This window comes from Schistocerca nitens, chromosome 12, assembly GCF_023898315.1.
Source record: "Schistocerca nitens isolate TAMUIC-IGC-003100 chromosome 12, iqSchNite1.1, whole genome shotgun sequence".
Taxonomy (NCBI): domain Eukaryota; kingdom Metazoa; phylum Arthropoda; class Insecta; order Orthoptera; family Acrididae; genus Schistocerca; species Schistocerca nitens.
This window is the reverse complement of record NC_064625.1, coordinates 110,914,283-110,938,984: the sequence shown is the minus strand read 5'-3', so window position 1 is coordinate 110,938,984 and position 24,702 is coordinate 110,914,283. Positions and strand designations below refer to the sequence as shown.

General features: G+C 38.1%; 1 protein-coding gene across 3 annotated transcripts in view; it reads left to right on the top strand.

Moving 5' to 3' along the window:
* LOC126214858 (aminopeptidase Ey-like) overlaps window positions 1-24,702 on the top strand; it is a 282,069-nt gene that overhangs the window by 56,012 nt on the left and 201,355 nt on the right. For 2 of the 3 annotated variants that reach the window (XM_049941494.1, XM_049941493.1), the window contains exon 4: window positions 24,457-24,672. In XM_049941494.1, coding sequence (XP_049797451.1) covers window positions 24,457-24,672 — 216 coding nt within the window. The remainder of the gene's footprint in view (window positions 1-24,456; window positions 24,673-24,702) is intronic. The other variant, XM_049941495.1, reaches the window with a different exon arrangement.

Here is a 24,702-nt window from a genome sequence, read left to right as displayed (position 1 = left end):
TGCACGAATGGCAGAGAATATGGAGTCAGCAAGCATTGTTAGGTATGTTCCTCCAGTAACAGTACCTTCAATGCGGAAAGGCCCAATGAGTCCCCTTGCAGACAAACCACATCACACATTTACACCAGGCAAATTCACAGCCTTTTCAACTGTAATGTGAGGATTATCTTCAGCCCAGTACACACAATTGTGCCTATTGACAGTTCCATTGAGTTTGCATTGGGCTTCATCCGACTAAATTATGCTACCCATAAATCCCAGTTCACGCCTCACCATCTCCTGAACCCATTCACAAAATTCTAACCTTCGATCTGGATCGTCGTCACTTAGCTGTTGCACCAGCCTTGGAATGTACACACGAAACTTGCCTTTCTTCAGAATGCATAGCACACTACTAGCACTTACATTACTCTCATGTGCCGGCTGCCTTCAAGATTTTTGAGGCGAACGCTGAAACAGTTCCAAGACCGCAGTTGTGGAATCATCACTTGTAGCTGTACGAGGTCACCCTGATTGACCTTTATGCACATCACACACTGTTCCATGAATTTTGAATTTGTCTTGTAGACGTGTAATTGTTGACCTTGAAGGTGGTTCTGTACCATACTCACTTCTCCACTGTCTTTGAACTGCAGCTACTTTCTAAAACTTCCAGTACTACTTAATTATCTGCTTCTGCACTTCAAAGCTCAAACAGACGTCTGCCATGTTGCAGTTATTTCCTTGCCACTGCTGCCACCTGTTGAAGAAACATAACATTACTTTTTCACAGATATTTAACCTTGTAGAACGGGAAATAAATTGTCTATGACAGTTCAAAGTGTGTATACAATTTTTTGATGCACGCTGTATATGACAATCCTAACTTGTGTTTCTGTGGTTTACCAGAAATTGCCCCAGGCAAACAACACATTGCTTCTGTCACAGAGTTTGTGTACATACTTTTTCTACATCTATATCCATACTGTATGAGCCACTGTGAAAAACATGGCAGATGTTACTTCCCATTGCTCTAAATCCAGGTTTTTTCCCACTCCATTCTTGTGCGGAATATGGGAAGAATGACTGCTTAAATGATGTTTGATACTCCATATGCTAACTGCACATGGAAAAGGACACCAGTAATTTTATTTTTATTTATTTATTTAACCTGATCTGATAGGAGCCAGCAGGCCCTCTGTTGCATTGGACCTGGTTTTAACACACACAGTATGATACCTTTTTTACATTATAGTTACAAAAGAAATAACATTTTTAATATGTCAGATAGTATTAAAATGATTTGAGTATCTATAGTCACAATGTAAGTAATATAGACAGTGAACAAATACAGCTAATACCAGAAGTAGTTGAACTGTTGCTGCCCTAATAGTGATAGTAGTAGTAGTAGTAGTAGTAGTAGTAGTAGTAGTAGTAATGACAATAACAACAATACTTATAGTTGCAAATATAAAAAGAATTTATACGAGGGTTGGAACTTAAATAGTGGCAACTGTTTATTCACAACCGATACAAAAGAGTTACATTCTTACACCTGTTATTGTCCTTCAAAGTAGTCACCAGCATTGTGTAGAACTCATTGCCAGTGATGTGGAAGGTGTAGTATGTTGTTAGCAGAGCCTGTTCTGTAGATGGTGCAAATGGAGCGGTCTCCTGTCTGTCAGATCTCTGGAACAGTTCTGAAGTGAATGCCATGAAGTGGTTCCTTCATCTTCAGAATCAAATCAGTCACAAGGACTTAAGTTGTATTACTGTTCGTTTTTGGAGCATCACCTGCGACCTGCTTTGTGAAAGAAGCAGCAACACTTTCTGTGCAACCCACTCATCATTTTGCATGACAATGCACTGGCGCATTCAGCACAAGCCGTGGCTGCTCTGTTCAGTTGATGGGACTGGAAAGTACTGTACCATCCACCATACTCTCCGGACTTAAATCCTTGTGACTTTGATTTGATTCCGAAGATGAACAACTTCATGGCATTTGCTTCAGAACTTTTCCAGAGATTCGACAGGCAGTAGACCGCTCCATTTGTGCCATCAACAGAATAGGCTCTACTAACAGTATACTACATCTTCCAAATCACTAGCAACAGGTTCTACACAATGCTGGAGGCTACTTTGAAGGACAGTTACAGGTGCAAGAATGTAACTCTTTTGTATCAGTTGTGAATAAATATTTGCCACTATTTAAGTTCCAACCCTCATAGATGTTCAAAATAGATGTTTTCTGATATAGTGAGTTATGAGGAAAGGAAATTTAAGACGACTGCACCAGCTAAGAATACTGGGAAATGATGAGGCTCAGGTTGGAAAGGAGGACGTGCAAGGGTAGTGACTGAATATAGGGACAATGATAATCTTTACTGATGCTTCAGTAGCTATGTCACCAACTGTCTTCTGAAGCTGGAGTTGTTATTCAATTCTGTAACATAATGTGGGAGGTTATTCCAGAGTCAGGTTCCTGCTACTGAGAAAAACTTTGAGAAAGTAGCTGAACAATGGAGTGACAGAAAGGATTTTGTTCTTTTGGGAATTGGTGTTTTTGCAATGTTGTTCAGACAAGATTGTTAAGGTCGATGAGAGATATGAGCGACAGTGTATGTTGGTAAGGCAGTAGAGAAGAACGAGAGTATGGAAATCTCTGTGTTTGTCTGCATACAGCCTGGATACTATGTGTAACATTTGTGACATTTGTATGCTGGAACCAGTTATAGGATCTACTGTTCACAGAATAAAGAGAAGGGAGACCAATGATTGTACGCTTGTCTTTCTCATCAAACTTCTGTTTCATCTGTGGCATAAGAATACAATAAAAGACAAAATCGAGAAACGTATTTTACAATAAAGCAGTGAAGCCCAGGAACACACCTAGAACATGGATAGAAAGTATCTTGTCACTTCCAGTCATTTCACAACTACATCAGTGTCCAAATTGGCTCAGGCAGTTCACCATATTATAAGATACACAATTTATGTAATGACAGATACTAAAAGTATTATCAGCCACTAGGGTGTATGTGGGAGTGATCCTTTGTAATTCCAATAAATGTCTGCCTACTGCCATCTTTTAAGTCCATAAATTTTTAAACTTATGAACCTATTGTAATTTCATCTTCCATGTAATAATGCTTTTAATGTTTTGTTGTAAAAAATTTATGTACTGATCTTCTGTGAAGGTTACTCCCAAGTTTGAATGATCAGCTCAGAATGCAAGGCAGAAACAATGTGGATGATCATAAATTCAAAAAACAGATTGTCTACATTTAAAAATCATAGGCCCACAGAAATCAGATGTGACATTTCTGTACAAAGAACTTCAGAAACTATAGGGAAAGCATTTAATAGCTACTTTATAAATGTATGTATAAGAAAATCTTAACATTGTCAGGTCCTGAAGCTTTATTCATTTTTTACAATTTTAGCTGTTTCCCAGTGCCATTGATATCGATATCTACATCACTTATCTTTGTAGTGGGGTGAGAAATAAATTGTGACAGAACATTAGATATGAAGTTCAGCATTTCTGCTTTGGCTCCCCTCAGTTTTAGTTCATGTGTCATCCGTGATTGTCTGCTCACTAATTTTATAGCCACTGACTGACAGCCTTTAAATATGACCAGATTTTCTTTGAGTTTTGTGAGAAATCGTTCAGTAGGAGTTTGCTACTATAGTCATTTAATGCCTCGTGTATTCCCCTCTTGACAGTCATTTAATGCCTCATGTATTCCGCTCTTGACAGTCATTTAATGCCTCATGTATTCCCCTCTTGACAGTCATTTAATGCCTCATGTATTCCCCTCTTGACAGCCAAACATATTTCAGCATATCTCTCTCTCTTTCTCTCTCTCTCTCTCTCTCTCTCTCTCTCTCTCTCTCTCTCTACCCTTATGCTTTGTTGTTTGTTGTACACCTATTATGCAGAAGTCTGCCCAGTCCATGGTCAACTATTCTTTCAAATTTGGGTGACAGTTCTTCCTCTTCTGCCCAGAGATAAATGTTTCTGAGTCCCTGTTTGCGATTCAACATAACTGTCTCTTTATCTGACTTACTAAATGTGTAAATTAATTTATCTTTGTACTTTTGTAGTCATTGTTGCTGCAATTGCCTCACAGTCACTGACAACAGTTTCAATGTGGGCACCTCAGAGAGGCCAGATCAATTTGCTCCCATTAGGTCTAATCTATAGGCTATTGGAAAATGGAGGTGGTGTATTTGTTGCAGTGGACAAAACTTTAATCCACCAATGTAGAAATTGAAGTGGTGTGTGAGTGTGTTTGGGCAACACTCAGTATAAAGCATGAGCATAAACTCGTAACCCTTCTGTCAACTCCCACACCCAGTGAAAACTTTAGACAAAACCTCACTTCACCAGTATGTATGTTCCCCAGTCACTCTTTTCATTGGAGGAGACTTCGATCTTCCAACAATCAGTTGAGATGATTACTCATACAGTTTTTAAGTGGTGGGCATGACAATACATCCAGTAAAACATTACTAAATATTCAAAAGCCCACTCATGATGGGAACATACCATCTAATGGCAACGAACAGTTGTGAATGTCAAATCAAAACACCTTACAGCCATCTAATTTCCAAACTGTTGTTTTATTGAGCTACCAGTTTTGGCGATTTACTATGCCACCTTCAGGCCTCCTGGCCAATGTTTAGAGGGATTCCAATTTTGGTTCCAATCAAAATAGGGGCCAGACTGGTATCTGTAGATTTCTGTCTGATTCAGTGGTCACTTCAACTGTTATCTGTGAAACAGTCGGTAGATGATGGTTGAAGTGATCGCTGCATCAAGCAGAAATCTGCAGGTACCACTGTGGCCCCTGTTTTGATTGGAACCAAAGTTAGAATCTCCCTACACCTTGGTCAGGAGGCCTAAATATGTCATAGTAAATTGCTGAAATTGGTAGCCAAATGAAATAACAGTTTGAAAATTAGACTGCGGAAAGATGTTTGATTTGACATTCTGTACTGAACAGCCAAACCCCACAACCATCTCTGAAAAGATGAACGTACAGAGAAACAGTTGTGTCCTCATTGAGGATGTCCACACGAATACTGGTATCAGTGATTACTGAAGTACAGTAAAACATGTAGAAAGATTTATAGGCAAAGAGGCAGAAGTGTGACATTACAAAAGGGAATTCAAGACATTTATCTCAGAGTTGAGGCATTTAGAAGAAGTGTGGTGCAGGTTTAAAACAGTAGTAGATTATGCATTGGATAGATATGTTCCTAGTAGAACAGTTTATGGTAGGAGGTGCCATCTGTAGTATACAGTATCCATAAAGAAACTTCTAAAGAAGTAGCAACTTCTGTAACATAGTTGTAAAACAAAACAAATAGGCATAAATAGATATTGAATGAAATGCATTTGGCTGTCAAGAGGGCAATCCTTGAGGTCTTCAGTGGCTACCAAAGCAGAATATTATCAAAAGATCCCTCATAAATTGAAAGAAGGTCTGGTCATATGTAAAAGCAGACAGTGGCACAATTTGTTCAAATACTTGTGGATAACACAGGATATGGAATTGAAGGTAGCAAAGAAAAAGCAATATGCTGTGCTTTGCTTTCGGATGTTACTCCACAAAGGAAAATTGCACCACTGGAAGAATGAATGACATAGATACTAGTGTCAGTAGTGCCGAGAAACAATCTCTCATTGAACCATTGTATCTCAGAAAAACAGACCCCAGTAGTTGGAAGAAAGCAGAGGTCACACCCATATAAAAGTAGAATAGCAGATGCAATTCACAGAAATACTGTAGAATAGCCTTGATATCCATATATTATAGAATCGTAGAACACATTCTGAGCCCAGGCATAATGAAGTATTTTGGAAACACTGGTCTGTGAAACGCAACTTACAGTTTCGCGATACGGCCTCCTGAAGACAATGGATGAAGGCAGTCCGGTAGATGCATTTCTTGACTATCTAAAAGCATTTGAAACAGCACCATAACTATACTTTAATAATAAGAGTGATTTCATGAGGCATCAAACAAAATGGAAGGAGAGTCACAACTAATGTAGATGTAACCTAAGGTTGAGAGGGTTTTGGGTGGCTAAATCATAAAATCAGTGTTGAAATATATCTAGTTTTTAATGTATCAGGCAACAGTTACACATTCTTGTACTTGGAATAATTTGCAGCCAGTTAAACAGCTATGAACATTTATTGTATCAACACATAACAATATTTTGTGATTGTGGGGATCAGAATAACATGGAAATGATTTGCACACATTTTGAGAACGTTTTTAATATGCTGTTGATGAATTTTCTTCCATCAAGAAACCTCATTTTGCATTGTTTGAGGAGCCCCTTGCATGGTGGCTGCAAAGTTGCAAGCTCTGTCGTACTTACTGTGATGTAAAGGCATCAGCTGGCAAACTCCAACTGATGCTTGCTGCCATAGGAGTACTTCAGACATAATAATAATAATAATAAAACACAAACAAATACCTTTATTGAGGCATAATATTGTATGTATAAAAATATGATACACAAGAGCATATTGTTAAAAGTGCATTCACAGCAACGTAACATTAATGAACAACACAGTTATTTATTTATATATCACCATGAAGGTACAGAAAACTTCACATTCAGACTTTAAAGGAAAAAATTCCAAATTTAACTACACACAAATTCTGTGCCCACACACTGTATAAGTGAGTAAGTATGTTACCATTCTGCACATAATTCTAATTCAGACATTAAATACAAGGTGGTTATAATTAAACATTTGGTATTTGGGAGAGTTGCCATGAAAAAAGACTGATTGTAGGACAATGCAAATTTGTGGAAATATTTGTATGAACATGCAGAAGAGAAATAACAAAGTGTACTTCATCACTCCATAAAATGTTCCAAGGCCACATGTTGTCAACTTCAACCATTTCAGTAAACACAAGAGCATATTCTACTCAAATGTCTATGTTTCATTGCAAAAGTTGGTGAGTAATATGAAGTTTGTATAGGTACCATTTCACAATTGTTGACACTGCTTTTTGAAAGGCAGAGCTTATAATGTTCAGCTGTTCTGACACAGCTCATGCACTGGTTGAAGATAACATGCTTTGTTCAGCATTCTCAGCCATGGCAACCGTAGCTTAAACAATTTATGGCACAATTGGCCATCAACCTCTCCCAGGAGTAATTCCCAAATTGCTACTTTGAATTTCCAAATCAAGTTCTTCAACTCTGGTGTAGGAAGGGGACTTCTCCATATTCCTTTGATGCGTTGATGCTCATTAAGAGCAGCAGCACAAAACAGCTTTACAAGTAAAGCCATGTTTACCTTGTCCAGACCCATGTTGACTGTCTGCAACTGTAATGCCCACTGGTGCTTGTGTTTCAACCTGTGTCGCTGTACCAGTACTGGCACCTAATGGTAGATCATGACACTAACACTATTAACAATGCAAATCCTGCAGTGCAGAGCCTGAACATCATTCCTATAAAGTTGGGTACCCATATGTTAAATATTTTTCCATTTACACTTGCTCATGTAGTGAAAGTTCAATTGTAATACCCACTATTGTAATAGGAATCAACGTTTTCATTCAAAGATCGGAAGACAATTCTTGTTTGTATTTCTTTTTTATTAATTATCATTCTTATTAAAACACTTGTATTCCATTGCTTTACTTCTTAAAGACTACTAGTCCAACTACTATTTTTCAGACCTGTATTTTACAGCAGGGTTGCCACATGCCCTAGAAAGTTTATTGGAACCATTGTTGGTCATGCTGTATATTAATGATATCATGGACAATATCAATAGTAACTTTAGATCTGTATATATTTATATTTTTATTCAAGGAACAGATCATAAAATTTTATTTTTTTCTCCAGTTCTTAATTTTGGTCAATAATGACCATCGTTAACCATAGTACTCACAGTTTGCCAATCATTGCTGACCAAACTGAACAATTAAAAAAAAAAAATTAAACTGATCCTTAACTGGAAGAAAAATTCATGAATATCTTCCTGGATCACTGGCAAAATATTGCTCTGGCTATTTTGCAATTCGTGACTTTTACATATGTTGCAATGATATCTATAATGAAATATTGCATGCTTTACCTACTGCTGAGCTTAGGTGATCATTATATTCCTATAATTTTTTACAGCTGTGAATTAACTAATTCCAACTGTTACTTATTGATATTTTAGTCATAAAACACTCATGTTGCGAAGGCAGAGCCTTACATTTTGAACATTTAAGGCAAGTTGCCAGACTTTGCACCACTGTGAAAACATATCAAGATCTAACTGAATATTTGCTTGGCATTTATCAGGCAGTACTTTATCATAGGTAACTGCATCAGTTCATGAAATCATCAGGTTACTATTAATATTGTTTGAAAAGTCATTAATATGCAACATGAATGGGAAGTGTTCCAACATACTTCCTTGTGGCATATCTGAAGTTACTTCTACATGTATTGAGGGCACCATCCAAAATAAAATGCTGTGTATTCCTTGTCAAGAAATCCTCAGTTCAGTTACAAATTTTGGTTGATACTATGTATGATTGTACCTTTGATGATAATCATAAATGTGGTACTGAGTCAAATGTGCTTTGTAAACTGAGAAATACTGCATCTATCTGAGAGCCTTACTACGTGGCATTGCCACATAACACGCCACTGTGAACCAGTGACTATACAGTTTAACTCCTTTATTTCACAGTTGAAAATGTCAAGCACGTGCATTAAGTTGAAGAGAGAAATGCATCTTGTGGATGCAGCTTTATCTGTAAAACAATGAAATTCATTTTCAGTCTTCTGGCAGGCATGATGTGGTCTGCCAAGAATTCCTCTCCTGTGCTGACCTCTTCATCTCAGAGCAGCAATCTCTGTCTTCCTCTACAGTTTTTACCTTTTATAGCTCCCACTATTTGTATCCCACTTGGAAGGTGGCACATGGGTAGGAGCCGGAGCAGGAAAAATATGTCAGTACTGCACATATGTAAAAGTGGTTTACTGGAGCCTGAATATATATACAGAGGCATACATAACTTGTACAGATGAGCACAGTCTCAAGCTGAAGCCGGCCGTCTGTTCTTGATCAAATGGGCAGAATCAGGAGCAGAGCTCGTAGATCTGAACAGTGCCTGCTAGAGGGCACGGTCATCGTTGTCTGTCATAGTGCCAGCTTAACTGGCAGCTATGCCGTGGCATCTTAGCTATCAATACCACACTTCTAGTACCATGGAAATTATTCCCTGATGTCTTAACACATGTCCTACAATTGTGTCCCTTCTTGCCAATGTTTTCCATGCATACCTTTCCTTGCCAATTCTGTGGAGAACCTCCTCGTTCCATATCTTATCAGTTCCCATGATTTTCAACATCCATTTGTACCATTACATCTCATATGAATCGATTATCTCCAAACATACATTCTCTGAAATTTCTTCCTCAAAGTAAGACACATGTTTTTGGCCAGGAATGCCCTCTTTGCCTGTTAGCCTGCTTTTTATGTAATCCTTGCTTTGTCCATCATGAGTTATTTTGTTTCGAAGGTGGCAGAATTCCTTCACTTCATCTACTTCATGATCATCAATTTACTGCTAAGTTCCTCACTATTCTCATTTCTGATACATCTCATTACCTTCAGCTTTTTTCAATTTACTGTCAGTCCTGTAATTCACCTTCACTTTCACTGACAAGGGAACCTCCCCATTGCACCCCTCTCAGATTTAGTTATAAGTTGGCACAGTGGATAGGCCTTGAAAAGCTGAACACAGATCAATCGAGAAAACAGGAAGAAGTTGTGTGGAACTATGAAAAAAATTAGTAAAATATACAAACTGAGTAGTCCAAGCGTAAGATAGGCAACATCAAGGAAAGTGTGAGCATAGGAGTGCCGTGGTTAGCGTGAGTAGCTGCGGAATGAGAGGTCCTTGGTTCAAGTCTTACCTCGACTGAAAATTTTACTTTCTTTATTTTTGCAAAGTTATGATCTGTCCGTTCGTTCATTGACGTCTCTGTTCACTGTAATAAGTTTAGTGTCTGTGTTTTGTGACCGCACTGCAAAACCGTGCGATTAGTAGACGAGAGGACATGCCTCTCCAATGGGAACCAAAAACATTTGATCGCAAGGTCACAGATCAACAGATTCCTACACAGGAAAACACATCCCATATATTCTATACGACACTGGTGACGGCATGTGCATCACATGACAGGAATATGTTGTCGGCCCACCTAACTTGTACACTTAGTGAATGGGTAAAAAGATTCTTCTACCTTGCCCGATTTAGGTTTTCTTGTGGATGTGATAATCACTCCCAAAAAAGTGATGAAAACATAAGAGTTTGTCACATAAACTGAAAATAAAAAATTAAACTTTTCGCTGGAGAGAATACTTGAACCTAGGACCTATCATTCCGTAGCTGCTCTCGCTAACCACGGAACCACGGCGCTCCTGAGCTCACATTTTCCTTGATGTTACCTATCTGGCCATGGACTACTCAGTTTGTATATTTTACTAATTTTTTTCATAGTTCCACACAACTTCTTCCTGTTTTCTCGATTGATCTGTGTTCAGTTTTTCAAGGCCTATCCACTGTGCCAACTTATAACTAAATCTGAGGGGGGTGCGATCGGGAGGTTCCCTTGTGAGTATAGTAGTGTCATCAGCGAATCTTATCATTGGTATCATTTTACCTTGAATTTTAATCCCACTCTTTAGCTTTCTTTCATTTCCACAATAGCTTCTTCAATGTATAGAAATGTATGAAAGCCATTATAGCATCAGTTTGACTGGGATCCCTCATGAAATCACACATAGCCTATGCTTATTGTCAAAAGTATAGTCATATGGGGCATCAAGTGAAATTTGTGACTGGATTGAGGACTGTATTGTAGGGAGGACACAGCATGTTTTCTTGGATGGAGAGTCATCGTCAGATCTAGAAGTAACTTCCGGTGTTCCCCAGGGAAATGTATTGGCACCTTTGCTGTTCATGTTGTATATTAATGACCTTGCAGACAATATTAGGAGTAACATCAGGCTTTTTGCAGATGGCGCAGTTACCTATAATGAAGTACTATCTGAAAGAAGCTACATAAATATTCAGTCAGATCTTGATAAGATTTCAAAGTGGTGCTGAAACTGGCAACTTGCTCTAAATGTTCAAAAATGCAAAATTTTGCACTTCACAAAAGGAAAAAAAAAGTTATGTAGTAACTATAATATCAGTGAGTAACTGTTGGAATTGGCCAACTCATACAAATAGCTGGATGTAACACTTTGTAGGGATATGAAATGGAATGATCACATAGGTTCATTCATGGGTAAAGCAGGTGGTAGACTTCGGTTAATTGGTAGAATACCGGGGGAGTGCAATCAGTCAACAAGAGTGTACTTACAAATCACTTGTATGACCAGTTCTAGAATACTGGTCAAGTATGTGGGACCCATAGCAGATAGGACTAATAGAGGGCATTGAAAGCATACAGAGAAGGGCAGCACAGATGGTCACAGGTTTGTTTAGTCCATGGGAGAGTGTCACAGAGATACTAAAGGAACTGAACTGGCAGACTCTTGAAGACAGACGTAAACTATCCTGAGACAGTCTACTAACACAGTTTCAAGAACAGGCTTTAAATGATTACTCTAGGGATATACTACAACCTCCTATGTATCACTCATGTTGGGACCATGAGTATAAGATTAGAATAATTACTGTATGCACTGAGGCATTCAAACAATCATTCTCCCCATGCTCCGTACATGAATGGAACAGGAAGAAACCCTAACATCTCAGGTAAAATGGGACATATCATCTGCCATGCATCTCACGGTGGTTTTCAGAGTATAGACGTAAATGTAGATATCTCACACTGTTTAGTTACTAGTGTGAATACTTATTGTTCATATTTCACTTTTGGGTCATGTTGGTTTTTTTTCCCCATAATAATGTAAGATTTGTAGAGCAAAAACGTAAATGAATGCAGTAAATACCCTTTACAATGTATACTTGGTTGATAGAGACAAAACAGTCTATACCAATTACTATACTGTATTATTTATGCAGTTCTTTGCCATCTGTTTTAGAGCTGATACCATAGCATAGAGCAGAAATATCTCGTAAGTGAGCAATCAGATGCAAAGAGCAGGTTTTAGTCATCAAAACTGATAGCCTTCCAGATCTTGTGACTTTGGTAAGGTGTAAGTTTTCATCATAAGTGTTCTGCAGATTTTGAATTTTTTATTTATTTATTTACACGTCAAGTTCCATGGGACCAAATTGAGGAGCAAATCTCCAAGGTTATGGAATGTGTCAGTGCATGAAATTACAATATAAAAGCAATAGCAGATAAAAATAAAATGTTTATGAACCCAAAAAAAAAAGCCATAAGTTTATATAAATATAACATAGGAATCAGCTTAATTCCTCAACAGAATAGGAGGAGTGACCCACAAGGAAACTCTTCAGTTTTGATTTGAAAGCGTGTGGATTACTACTAAGATTTTTGAATTTTTGTGGTAGCTAAATGAAAATGGATGTAGCAGTATACTGCACACCTTACTGCACAAGAGTTAAGAAAGTCCGATCCAAATGCAGGTTGGATTTCTGCCGAGTATTAATTGAGTGAAAGCTGCTTATTCTTGGGAATAAGCTGATATTGTTCACAAGAAATGACAATAAAGAATATATATATCAAGAGAGAGACCAATGTCAAAATACCCAAGCAGTCAACAGGTGTCAAGAGGTCCATGCAATTACACCACTTATTGCCTGAACTGCCCATATCTGAGCCAAAAATATCCTTTTAGAATGGGAAGAGTTACCGCAAAATATAATACCATATGACATAAGTGAATGAAGATAAGCAAAGTAGACTAATTTTTGTGTCGAATAGTCACTTACTTCAGATACCATTCAAATAGTAGAAATGGCAGCATTAAGTCTTTGAACAAGATCCCAAATGTAGGCTTTCCACAAGAGTTTACTATCTATCTGAACACCAATAAATTTGAACTGTTCAGTTTCACTAATCATATGCCCACTCTGTGAAATTAAAACAAACTCTGTTTTATTGAATTGTTTGTTAGAAACTGTAAAAACTGAGTTTTACTGTGATTTAGTGTTAGTTTATTTTCTACAAGCCATGAACTTATGTCATGAACTTCACTACTTGAAACCAAACCAGTGTTGCACACAACATCCTTTACTACCAAACTAGTGTCATCAGCAGACAGAAATATTTTAGAGTTACCCGTAATACTAGAGAGCATATCATTTATATAAATAAAGATCTGGAGTGGCCCCAACACTGATCCCTGTGGCACCCCCTCCCCCCCCCCCTCCTTCCCCACCCCTCCGTTTGACCACATACCACTCAGACCCCACGTCACAGCCATTCTCAGCACTGAGAGTAATGACCTTTTGCTGTCTGTTGTTAAAGGAAGAGGTGAACCAGTTGTGATCTGCTTCCCGTATTCCGCAATGGTCCAACTTCTGGAGCAATATTTCATGATCAACACAATCAAACACATTAGTAAAATCAAAAAATATGCCTAGCATTCAAAACCTTTCGTTTAACACATCCAGTACCTCACAGAGAAAAAAGAATATAGTATTTTCAGATGTTAAATGACTTCTAAAGCCGATCAATTATCCTTACATACACAGCCTTTTCAATAACTTTAGCAAACACTGATAGCATAGAAATAGGTCTAGAATTGTGTGCATTATCCCTTTCTCCCTTTTGATGAAGTGGCTTTACTACTGAGTACTTTAATCGTTCAGGAAACTGACCATTCCTAAAGGAAAAATTGCAAGTATGGCTAAATACAGGGCTAACATGTGCAGCACAATACTTTAATAGTCTGCTAGGCACTCTGTCATATCCAAGAGTATCCTTAGTCTTCAGTGATTTAATTATTTACTCAAGCTCCCCTTTGTCTGTATCACAGTGGAGTATTTTAAACATCAATTTCGGAAACGCATTTGCCAAGAGAGTTCTAAGATTCCCTGTAGAAACTAAATTTTTATTTAATTCACCAGCAATGCTCATAAAATAATAGTTAAATGCTGTACATATATCTGATTCATCAGTAACAGAAATATTTTTACTCTGAACTAACTTTATGTTGTCAACCTTGTGCTGCTGACCAGACACTTTCTTCATAACTGACCATAAGGTTTTAATTTTGTCCTGTGAATTAGCTATTCTATTTGCGTACCACATACTCTTTGCCTTCCTAATAACATTTTTAAGCAACTTACAGTACTGTTTGTAATGGGCTACTGCAGCTTGATTGTGACTACTTCTAACATTTTGATATAATTTCCACTTTGTTCTACGCGATATCCTTATACCCCTAATCAGCCACACAGGCTGCCTTTTACTGTTAGTGTCCTGTTTAGAGCGTTCTAATGAAAAGCAACTCTCAAAGAGCATGGGAAATGTGTTAAGGAAAGCATTATATTTGTCATCTATGTTATCGGCACTATAAATATCCTGCCACTCTTGTTCCTTGATGAGATTTAAAAAACTCTCTATTGCCATTGGATTAACTATACTACATAGTTTGTAGTTACATGTGACATTTGTTTGAGTACAAAAGTCTTTTAGTATTAAAATTTGTGCATCATGGTCTGAAAGGACATTTTTTACTAACAGAATGTCCATCTAATAATAAAGAATGAATAAAAATATTGTCTATGGCTGTGCTACTGTACCCCTGCACGCTAGTTGTAAAAACAATCTGCATCAGACCATATGAATTTAGGAGATGTACCAAAATCCTTTTTCTTGCACAATCATACACAAAATTAATATTGAAGTCACGACATATAACTAATTTCTGGTACTTCCTATAAGGTGAATCAAAAACCCTCTCTAGCTTGAGCAGAAATGCTCTGAAGTCAGTTAGGGGACCTATAAGCAACAAAAATTAGAAGTTTAGTTTCACTAAATTCAGCTGCCCCTGCACAACATTCAAATGCCATGACATCTCTAGTACTCACACGTTAATCGGGCTAAACTCTATGCTCTCTATTCAGGCTGAGATGACCTTGTGATACTGATTGGCTGCCATGTTGTCCTCTGCCACGAGGCATCACTCAGATGTGGTACGGAGCAACATGGGGTCTACAAACTGCTTTCCTGGCCATTGTCGACTTTCCAGCCTTCAGCACTGCTACTCCTCATTCATCTGGGTCCTCAGCTGGCATTAAGAGGCTGAATGGGTCCCATTCCAGTCCACTTACCAAAGAAAAACTCCCATGAATATTCAGAACTGAACCCAGGTTCAGCAGGCATAAAACATCATCCGAAATTGTACTGAATGCTTTCTCAGAAAATTATTTTAAACAATTAGTTCATGAGCCCACTCAAAACGTAAATAGTTGTGAAACATACGTGACCTTTTAGCAACAAATAATCCTGTACAAATAGTGAGTGTTGTGACGAATACAGGGATTATCGACCACAAGGCAGTTGCTGCTAGGCTGAATACTGTAACACCTACAACCATAAAAAAGAAACGCAGCTTAAAAAAGCTGATAAAAATGCTCTTAACGCCTATTTAAGAGACAGTCTTCACTCCTTCTGATCTGATCAGGTAAGAGTAGAAAAGTTGTGGAATGTTTTCAAAGAGATAGTATCAACAGCAATTGAGAGGTATATACCACATAAATTAATAAGTGATGGTACAGATCCTCCATGGTGCACAAAATGTGTCAGATCATTGTTGCAGAAACAACGAAAAAAGCATACCAAACTTAAAAGAATGCAAAATCCCCAAGATTGGCAAAGTTTTACAGAAGTTCGAAATATAGCGCGTACTTTAATGCAAGATGCTTTTAATAATTTCCACAACGAAATCCTGTCTTGAAATAGGGCAGAAAACCAAAATCTATTCTGGTCATACATAAAGCACACCAGTGGCAAGGCGCAATAAATACCTTCACTGCGCGATAACAACGGTGAAGTCACTAATGACAGTGCCACTAAAGCAGAGTTATTAAACATGGATTTCTGAAACTCCTTCACCAAAGAAGATGAAGTAAATATTCCTGAATTCTAATCAAGAACAACTGCCAAGATAAGAAACATAGAAGTAGATATCCTCAGTGTAACAAAGCAGCTTAAATCGCTTAATAAAGGCAAGGCCTCTGGTCCAGATTGTATACCAGTCAGATTCCTCTCAGAGTATTCTGATAAAATGGCTCCATATTTAGCAATTATATACAACCACTTGCTCACAGAAAGATCCATACCTAAAGACTGGAAAATTGCTCAAATCACACCAATACCCAAAAAGGGAAGTACGAGTAATCCGCTGAATTACAGGCTTATATCACTAATGTCGGTTTGCAGTAGGGATTTAGAACATATACTGTATTCGAACATTATGAAGTACTTCAAAGAAAACGATTTATTGACATATAGTCAGCACGGATTCAGAAAATATCATTCTTGTGAAACACAACTAGCTCTTTATACTCATGAAGTAATAAGTGCTATTGACAGGGGATGTCAAATTGATTCCATATTTTTAGATTTCCATAAAGCTTTCGACACCATTCCTCACAAGCGTCTTGTAACCAAACTGTATGCCTACAGACTATCGTCACAGTTGTGCGACTGGATTTGTGATTTCCTGTCAGAAAGGTCACAGTTCATAGTAATAGGTGGAAATTCATCTAGTAAAATAGAAGTAATATCTGGCGTTCCCCAAGGAAGTGTTATGGACTCTCTGTTGTTCCTGATCTATATTAACAACATAGGAGACAGTCTGAGTAGCCATCTTAGATTGTTTGCAGATGATGCTGTCATTTACCAGCTTGTAAAGTCATCAGATGATCAAAACGACTTTCAAAATGATTTAGATAAGATATCTGTATGTTGTGAAAAGTGGCAATGGACCCTGAATGAAGAAAAGTGCGAAGTTATTCACAGGAGTACTAAAAGAAATAAGCTAAATTTCAATTACGTGATAAGTTACACAAATCTAAAGGCTGTAAATTCATCTAAAATTTAGGGATTACAGTTACACATAATCTAAATTGGAATGATCACATAGATAATATTGTGGGTAGAGCAAACCAAAGACTGTGATTCATTGGCAGAACTCTTAGAAGGTGCAACAGGTCTACCAAAGAGACTGCTTACACCACGCTTGTCCGCCCTATTCTAGAGTATTGCTGTGCGGTGTGGGATCTGCATCAGGTGGGACTGACGGATGACATCGAAAAAGTACAATGAATGGCAGCTTGTTTTGTATTATCGTGAAGTAGGGGAGGTATTGCCACAGACATGATACGTGAATTGGAGTGGCAATAATTAAAACAAATGTGTTTTTCGTTGCGAGGGGATCTTCTCGTGAAATTTCAATCATCAGTTTTCTCCTCCAATTGCAAAAACATTCTGTTGGCACCCACCTACATAGGGAGAAATGATCATCACGATAAAGTAAGAGAAATCAGGGCTCACACAGAAAAATGTACGTGCTCGTTTTTCCCGCTTGCCATTCGAGAGTGGAACAGTAGAGAGACAACATGAAGGTGGTTCATTGAACCCTCTGCCAGGCACTTTATTGTGAATAGCAGAGTAATCACGTAGATGTAGATGTAGATGCAGGTCTTCCACACGGTAAGAAGGCACACTGATCACTTATCTATGGTAGTTGACAGATGCTGTGCAAAAGTTCAGTGGATTTTGTATGAGCCTTTTATAGGTGTCCTAGGATTTACTTCCAGTATCTGGAATAAACTTCACTTACAAGCTTCTAAATGCAAATTGAAAAGACATTTTTTTCCTTATGGCAAGTTGCACAGTTCAAATATCTCTGTTTTCTTTAGATAGAAAAATAGATTTATTCATCTTGTAGCATACAATTTCAAATCATTGTCAATTTGATGTACTGGAGACATACCTGGATGTTTACATTATTTTATGTACATTTCTGAGACATTGCTACACAGTTGTATACAACAGTTTCCAGTATACAAAATTAAATGCATAATTTCCTTGTTCAACTGCAACACTGTCCTCAAAGAATTTTTCGGTAAAATAGTAATGTTTCTACCAGTTGAGTATAGAGTAATCTTTTCAGTGAACCTGACTCCATGTTAAATATGTTACTGCCTTTTATTTTTAAATTTTTAAGAGTTAAATGTGTGTTGATTTTTATATAAAAGCAATAATACTTTGTATACTTAAAGGGAAGGAATAGATAATATCTTTAGATTTTTAACAGTGGTAGACATGATGCCAGTTGTTTGGCAACACACACCACACGTGTTCCTAATATTTTTTATTTTATTTTTTTATTGATTTATTTTTTAGTGCTGAGAGTCTCATGACATTTAATGAATTTCCCCAGAAAATTATGCCATAGCGAATAACTGAATCGAAATGAGTGATAGACTGTTCTTATGATGTCTATGCTTTTGGGACCTGACAAAATATGCGTTACAAAAGCTAGGCTGTTAGGTTTGTTTGCTAAACAGTCTCTGTACACCTTCCAATTGAAATTTTTGTCAAAATTTAGGCCTAAGAACTCCATGTGATTTGCTTCTGTGATACCAAGATCATTGCAAGTTACTTTTATTTATCTTCTTTCTAACGCTTTAGCTTCAAATTGCATAATTTTGCTTTTAGTTACATTTAGTTTAAATCCATTTTGATGGAACAAAGATACAAGTTTCTCTAAAGTATTTATAACATTTTCTGGAATTCTTTCAAGCACCTCATTGTAAATTGGAACTAATGTCTTGTCAGCAAATAAAACTAAATGAGCATCAGCAGTAAGCAATAGGGTATTTATGTAGAAAAGGAACAGGTGGTGACACAGTCTGTCATGGGATAACTGTTTTTAAGTTTTATATTGCACTTATTCATAATGCTGAGCAACGGTTTTAATAAATTGCACTGCAGCAGCGTGACGTAATGTGTTTCTACTATCACAGTGCTGTTGAAAAAATAAAAAAAGTTGCACATATTGAAACTAACACCTGCAGACAATTTGCAATTTATTCTGTATCCTTGTCTTGTTTTTTTCTGGTTTTTCTTCATTTTTCTCTCCCTTATAAGCGTTCTTGAAATTTTAACAAATTTACACTGAGATGACAAAGATTGTGGGATAGTGATATGCACGTACACAAATGGCGGTAGTGTTGTGTACTCTAGGTATGAAAGAGTAGTGCATTGGTGGAGCTGGCATTTGTATTCATGTGATTCATTTGAATAGGTGTCCAATGGTGATTGTGGCCACACAATGAGAATTAATAGACTTTGAACACGGAGGGGTAGTTGGAGCCAGATGCATGGGATATTCCGTTTCAGTAATCTTTAGGGAATTCAATATTCTGAAATCCACAAGGTCAAGAGTGTGCCGAAAACACCAAGTGTAAGGTGTTACCCCTCACAGTGGACAGTCCAGTGGCTTAGGTCCTTCACTTAAGGAGCGAGAACAGCGTCATTTGCATAGGGTTGTCAGTGCTAACAGACAAGCAGCACTGCGTGAAATAACCTCAGGAATCAATGTCGGGTGTACAATGAATATATATGTTAGGACAGTGTGGCGAAATTTGGCATTAATGGGGTACGGGAGCAGATGACCGACACGGATTCATTTTCTAACAGCGTGACATCTGCAATACCTCTCGGGCTCGTGATTGTATCGGTTTGGACCCTAGACAACTGGAAAACTTTGGCCCGATCGTACGAGTCGCGCTTTCAGTTGGTAGGGTTAGTGTGTGGTGCAGACCCCATCAAGCTGTGGACGCAAGTTGTCTACAAGGTACTGTGCAAGCTGGTGGTGGCTCCATAATGGTGTGGGCTGGGTCCTCTGGGTGTTTGGCTACTTGAAGACCATTTGCAAACATTCATGGACATCATGTTCCCAATTGGTCTGCAGAGACAGGTCGAGAATATAGAATCAGTGCGTAGTGGGCATGTCTGTGTTACTGATAAGTCGCATATATGTACAGTACTTAATAATCACTTTCTGAATATAGCAGGTGAACTAAATAGAAACCTAGTCCCAACAGGGAATCATATAGCGCTCTTAGAAAAAAGTGTTCCGAGACTGTTACCTGAAATGCTCCTCCACGATACTGACAAGAGGGAGATTGAGTTAATAATCAAATCACTAAAGACCAAGAACTCTCATGGATATGACGGGGTATCTAGCAGAATACTGAAGTATTGATACACGTATGTTAGCTCAGTACTTAGTCATATCTGTAACTTTTCCTTTAGGAGTGGTCGGTTTCCTGACCGATTAAAGTACTCGGTAGTGAAGCCACTTTATAAAAAGGGAGACAGGGATAATGTTGACAATTATAGACCTATTTCTATGCCATCGGTGTTTGCTAAAGTTATCGAGAGGGTTGTATATACAAGGTTACTGCAGCATTTAAATTCACATAATTTGCTGTCAAATGTACAGTTTGGTTTTAGAAATGGCTTAACAACTGAAAATGCTATAGTCTCTTTTCTCTGTGAGGTTTTGGACGGATTAAATAAAAGGTTGCGAACGTTAGGTGTTTCTTTGATTTAACGAAGGCTTTTGACTGTGTTGACCACAAAATATTACTGCAGAAGTTGGAACATTATGGAGTAAGGGGAGTAGCTTACAATTGGTTCGCCTCCTACTTTAAGAACAGAAAGCAGAAGGTAATCCTCCGCAATATTGAGAGTGGTAATGATGATCAGTCCCAATGGGGCACTGTTAAATGGGGCGTTCCCCAAGGGTCGGTGCTGGGACCACTGCTGTTTCTTATTTATATAAATGATATGCCTTCTAGTATTACAGGTGATTCAAAAATATTTCTGTTTGCTGATGGCACCACCTTGGTAGTGAAGGATCTTGTGTGTAATATTGAAACATTATCAAATAATGTAGTTCATGATATAAGTTCATGGCTTGTGGAAAATAATTTGATGCTAAATCACAGTAAGACTCAGTTTTTACAGTTTCTAACTCACAATTCAACAAGAACTGACATTTTAATCAGACAGAATGGGCATGTTATAAGCGAGACGGAACAGTTCAAGTTCCTAGGCGTACGGATAGATAGTAAGCTGTTGTGGAAAGCCCATGTTCAGGATCTTGTTCAGAAACTAAATGCTGCTTTATTTACCATTAGAACAGTATCTGAAATAAGTGACATTTCAACATTAAAAGTAGTATACTTCGCATATTTTCATACGCTTATGTCATATGGTATTATTTTTTGGGGTAATTCTTCTGATTCAAAAAGGGTATTTTTGGCTCAAAAATGGGCTGTTCGAGCTATGTATGGTGTAAGTTTGAAAAACTCTTGTCGACCCCTATTCAATAGTCTGGGAATTTTGACATTGCCCTCACAGTATGTATTTTCTTTAATGTCGTTTGTTGTTAGCAATATTAGCTTATTCCCAAGAGTTAGCAGCTTTCACTCCGTTAATACTAGGCAGAAATCAAATCTGCATGTGGAATGCACTTCCTTGACTCTTGTGCAGAAAGGAGTGCAGTATTCTGCTGCATCCATTTTCAATAAGCTACCACAAGAACTCAAAAATCTTAGCAGTAGCCCAAACACTTTTAAGTCTAAACTGAAGAGTTTCATCATGGCTCACTCCTTCTATTCTGTCGAGGAACTCCTGGAAGAGCTAAAAAATTAAGCAAATTCCAGTGTTACATTCTTGATTTTCTTTATTTAAACTAACGACTTGTCGCCTGAATATGTTTCTTATATTTCATTTTATCTGTTTCTACAATCGTGTTATAATTTCATGTATTGACTCGTTCCATGATCATGGAGACTTATCCTAAATGTGGTCCCACAGAACAATACATAAATAAATAAATTAAAAAAAAATAAATAAATAAACTAATGATGGAATTTTATGGATGCCAATGCATCGTGTAACAGGCCACAATTGTTTGCAACTGGTTTTGGGAACATTCTGGACAAGTTGAGTAAATGATTTGGCCAACCAGACCACTCAGCATGAATCCCATTGAACATTTCGGGGACATAATAGAGAGGTCAGTTTGTGCACAAATTCCTTCACTGGGAACACTTCTGCAGTTATGGACAGCTGTAAAGGCAGCGCAGCTCAGAATTTCTGGCGACTAGTTTAGTTCGTGCCGAGTTAAGTTGCACTACTATGCCAGGCAAAAGGAGATCGTAAACAATATTAGGAGGTGTCCCGTGACTTTTGTTACCTCAGTGTATTTGTTGTTTATCTTACCTAACTCACAACTGTGTTACTGTGAAGATAATGTTCCATGGATAATTTTTCATGATAAATTGTAATGATGTGGAACAAGCATTTTACGTTCACATTGCAAATGAATTTGCGCATATGGTTACATTTTGAACACGGACTGGATTGCGTCCTCTGGATGTTCAGCTACATGGAGACCATTCGAGTCATTCGTGGATGTACTGTTCTCGAACAATGGTCAACTTTTTCGGAAGGTATGTGAGATGGCCTTCCAGAAGTAAAGCAGTGAGTGCTGGATATGAGTTGGGACAGATGTCTGAGGTTTGAGTCTTGACCAGGCACACAATTTTAATCTGCCAAGAAGTTTCAATTTAGATTATGTTCTTTGGACATCAGTCCTAGTTACTGTGTTACTGTTATAGAAGTGATACTCTCTCGACCTAAGACATCGAAGTTGAGAGGCTGTTTCTTTGAATTATGATCTGCAATAATATAAACTTTAGGCAAGAGACCTTGATGTTCTACGACTGTTTGCACATTGCATTCAAATTGGCTAATACCCCCTCATTCTGAAAATTGGGATGGCTATGAACCACATGAACAGTGTGTCTACTTTTACTAATTTCCACAGCTCCTATGTTCTTCCACCCCTCTCAGCTGAGATGTTTAAGGTGTGGGCCATGACACGTCAACAGGTACACTATACATTAGATAGGGATAATATTCTGCTGACTAAACCTATCCTTAATATTACAGATAAGTCTTGTACGCAGGTCAGCAACATTTTGATATCCCCCAGTTTGAATTATCAAAAATCTAGGTACCTTGTGGGCTATACTTGTTTCCAGGTGAATATTTTAAAGGAGTTGAATAAAAAATAATTTAAAAATCAACAACTTTTTGCTCAAACAGTCCATGGGTGCACTGCTGGTCCATAGTGTCAGACGGGCACAATATTTCAGCCATCAGAGATGTCGCCATCGTCAAGTGCACTGACAAACTGAGCTCCTGAGGGGGGGTGACCGTCTTAAATCCCCTCCCCCTGCGAGGCATTCTCTCTGCAGTCTACGCCCGCGGCTGCGTGTCAGCGGTCACTGAGACGGAGTCAGCGACCGCAGACACGTGGCCGTGACCTCTGACCGTGGAGAGAACGCCTCGCAGGGGGAGGGGATTTAAGATGGCTGCCCGCCCTCAGGAGCTCAGTTTGTCAGCACAGTTGATGGTGGCGACATATTTGATCACCAAAATGTTGTGCTCGTTGGACTCTACGGACCGGCGGTACACCCATGGACTGTTTGAGCAAGAAATACGCTGGGAGAAACTGAAGAATCACAACTACTTTTTGGTTTGCTAGCAACATTGTTAGAAACTAGCTTAAAATAAAAAATGGGTATTAATGAAAGAAGCACATAGCCTGTTTTTGAAACATGATTTTATTTAAGAAATAAAAAACTGAGGACAATATCAATAAATGCAATGTAAAAAGTTGGAACGACTGTTTATTCATTATCTGCAATAGATCGCTTTGCAACCACATAATTCTGGAAACATTATTCTACACTGGTATTAACTTAGCCAAGATTAACAATGTTAATATGACCTAGTTGTTAACACTGAGACATGCTGGCTCCTGTTTACCATTCTTAATTGCATGTTGTTGTATCAAAAACACAGAAAATGTTTTGCGGTTTTGTTTCGTGTATTATGATTGTAACAGTGATTACACTGTGGGCTGCACAAAATTAGTCCACAGGACATGTGCGACTTGAGAGTTGCAGGTTGATGACCAACACTGTATATTGTTCTGAAGCATACCCAGAGCCTTTTTCTAAATGTAACATTTTTGTTGTGAAAAAATGCTGTTGTATGGTGACTCTTCAGTAAAGAGCTTTCATAATGATCCGTTTTTGTACAATTTGATTTAAAAAATGTCATTTGATGGCACATTGTACGAAAGTATAGTTGCCTAAATTTCTTTTCTGAGGGAATAAAAACATTGAGATTAATATGAGAAAAGCACTAATACTCTAGGGTAGAATATTCAAAATTAAATTTGTTTTTGAAATTAAATTTTATGGACCACATAAATTTCATTGCCAAATGTATCCGTCCAATGTTCTAAGTCAGCTGTAAGCTGCCTTCGGTATTGTTCACATTTTCATTATTCTTCTCTTCAGCCACCCACTCATTCCCTCACGTCCTCAGATTTGCTTTATGTGTGGAGCCTAACTTTTGAATTGCACCACACAGGCAGACTACAGAGGCTGGCAACAGTGGCAGGTCCGAAGCACTGGCAGTGGTAGACCAGTGGGCGGACCCCGTACAGGAAACGTACACTGTGCGTGTGTCTCCAGCCCTGCAGCTGGGGGCCCGCTATGTACTGTGGGTGCCATTCCGAGGACAGTTGCAGGAGGCGACACTAACAGGCTTTTACCGCACTTCCTACACGGAGGATGGACGCACCAAGTAAGTCTTCAGCTTGTTGGCTACATTTCA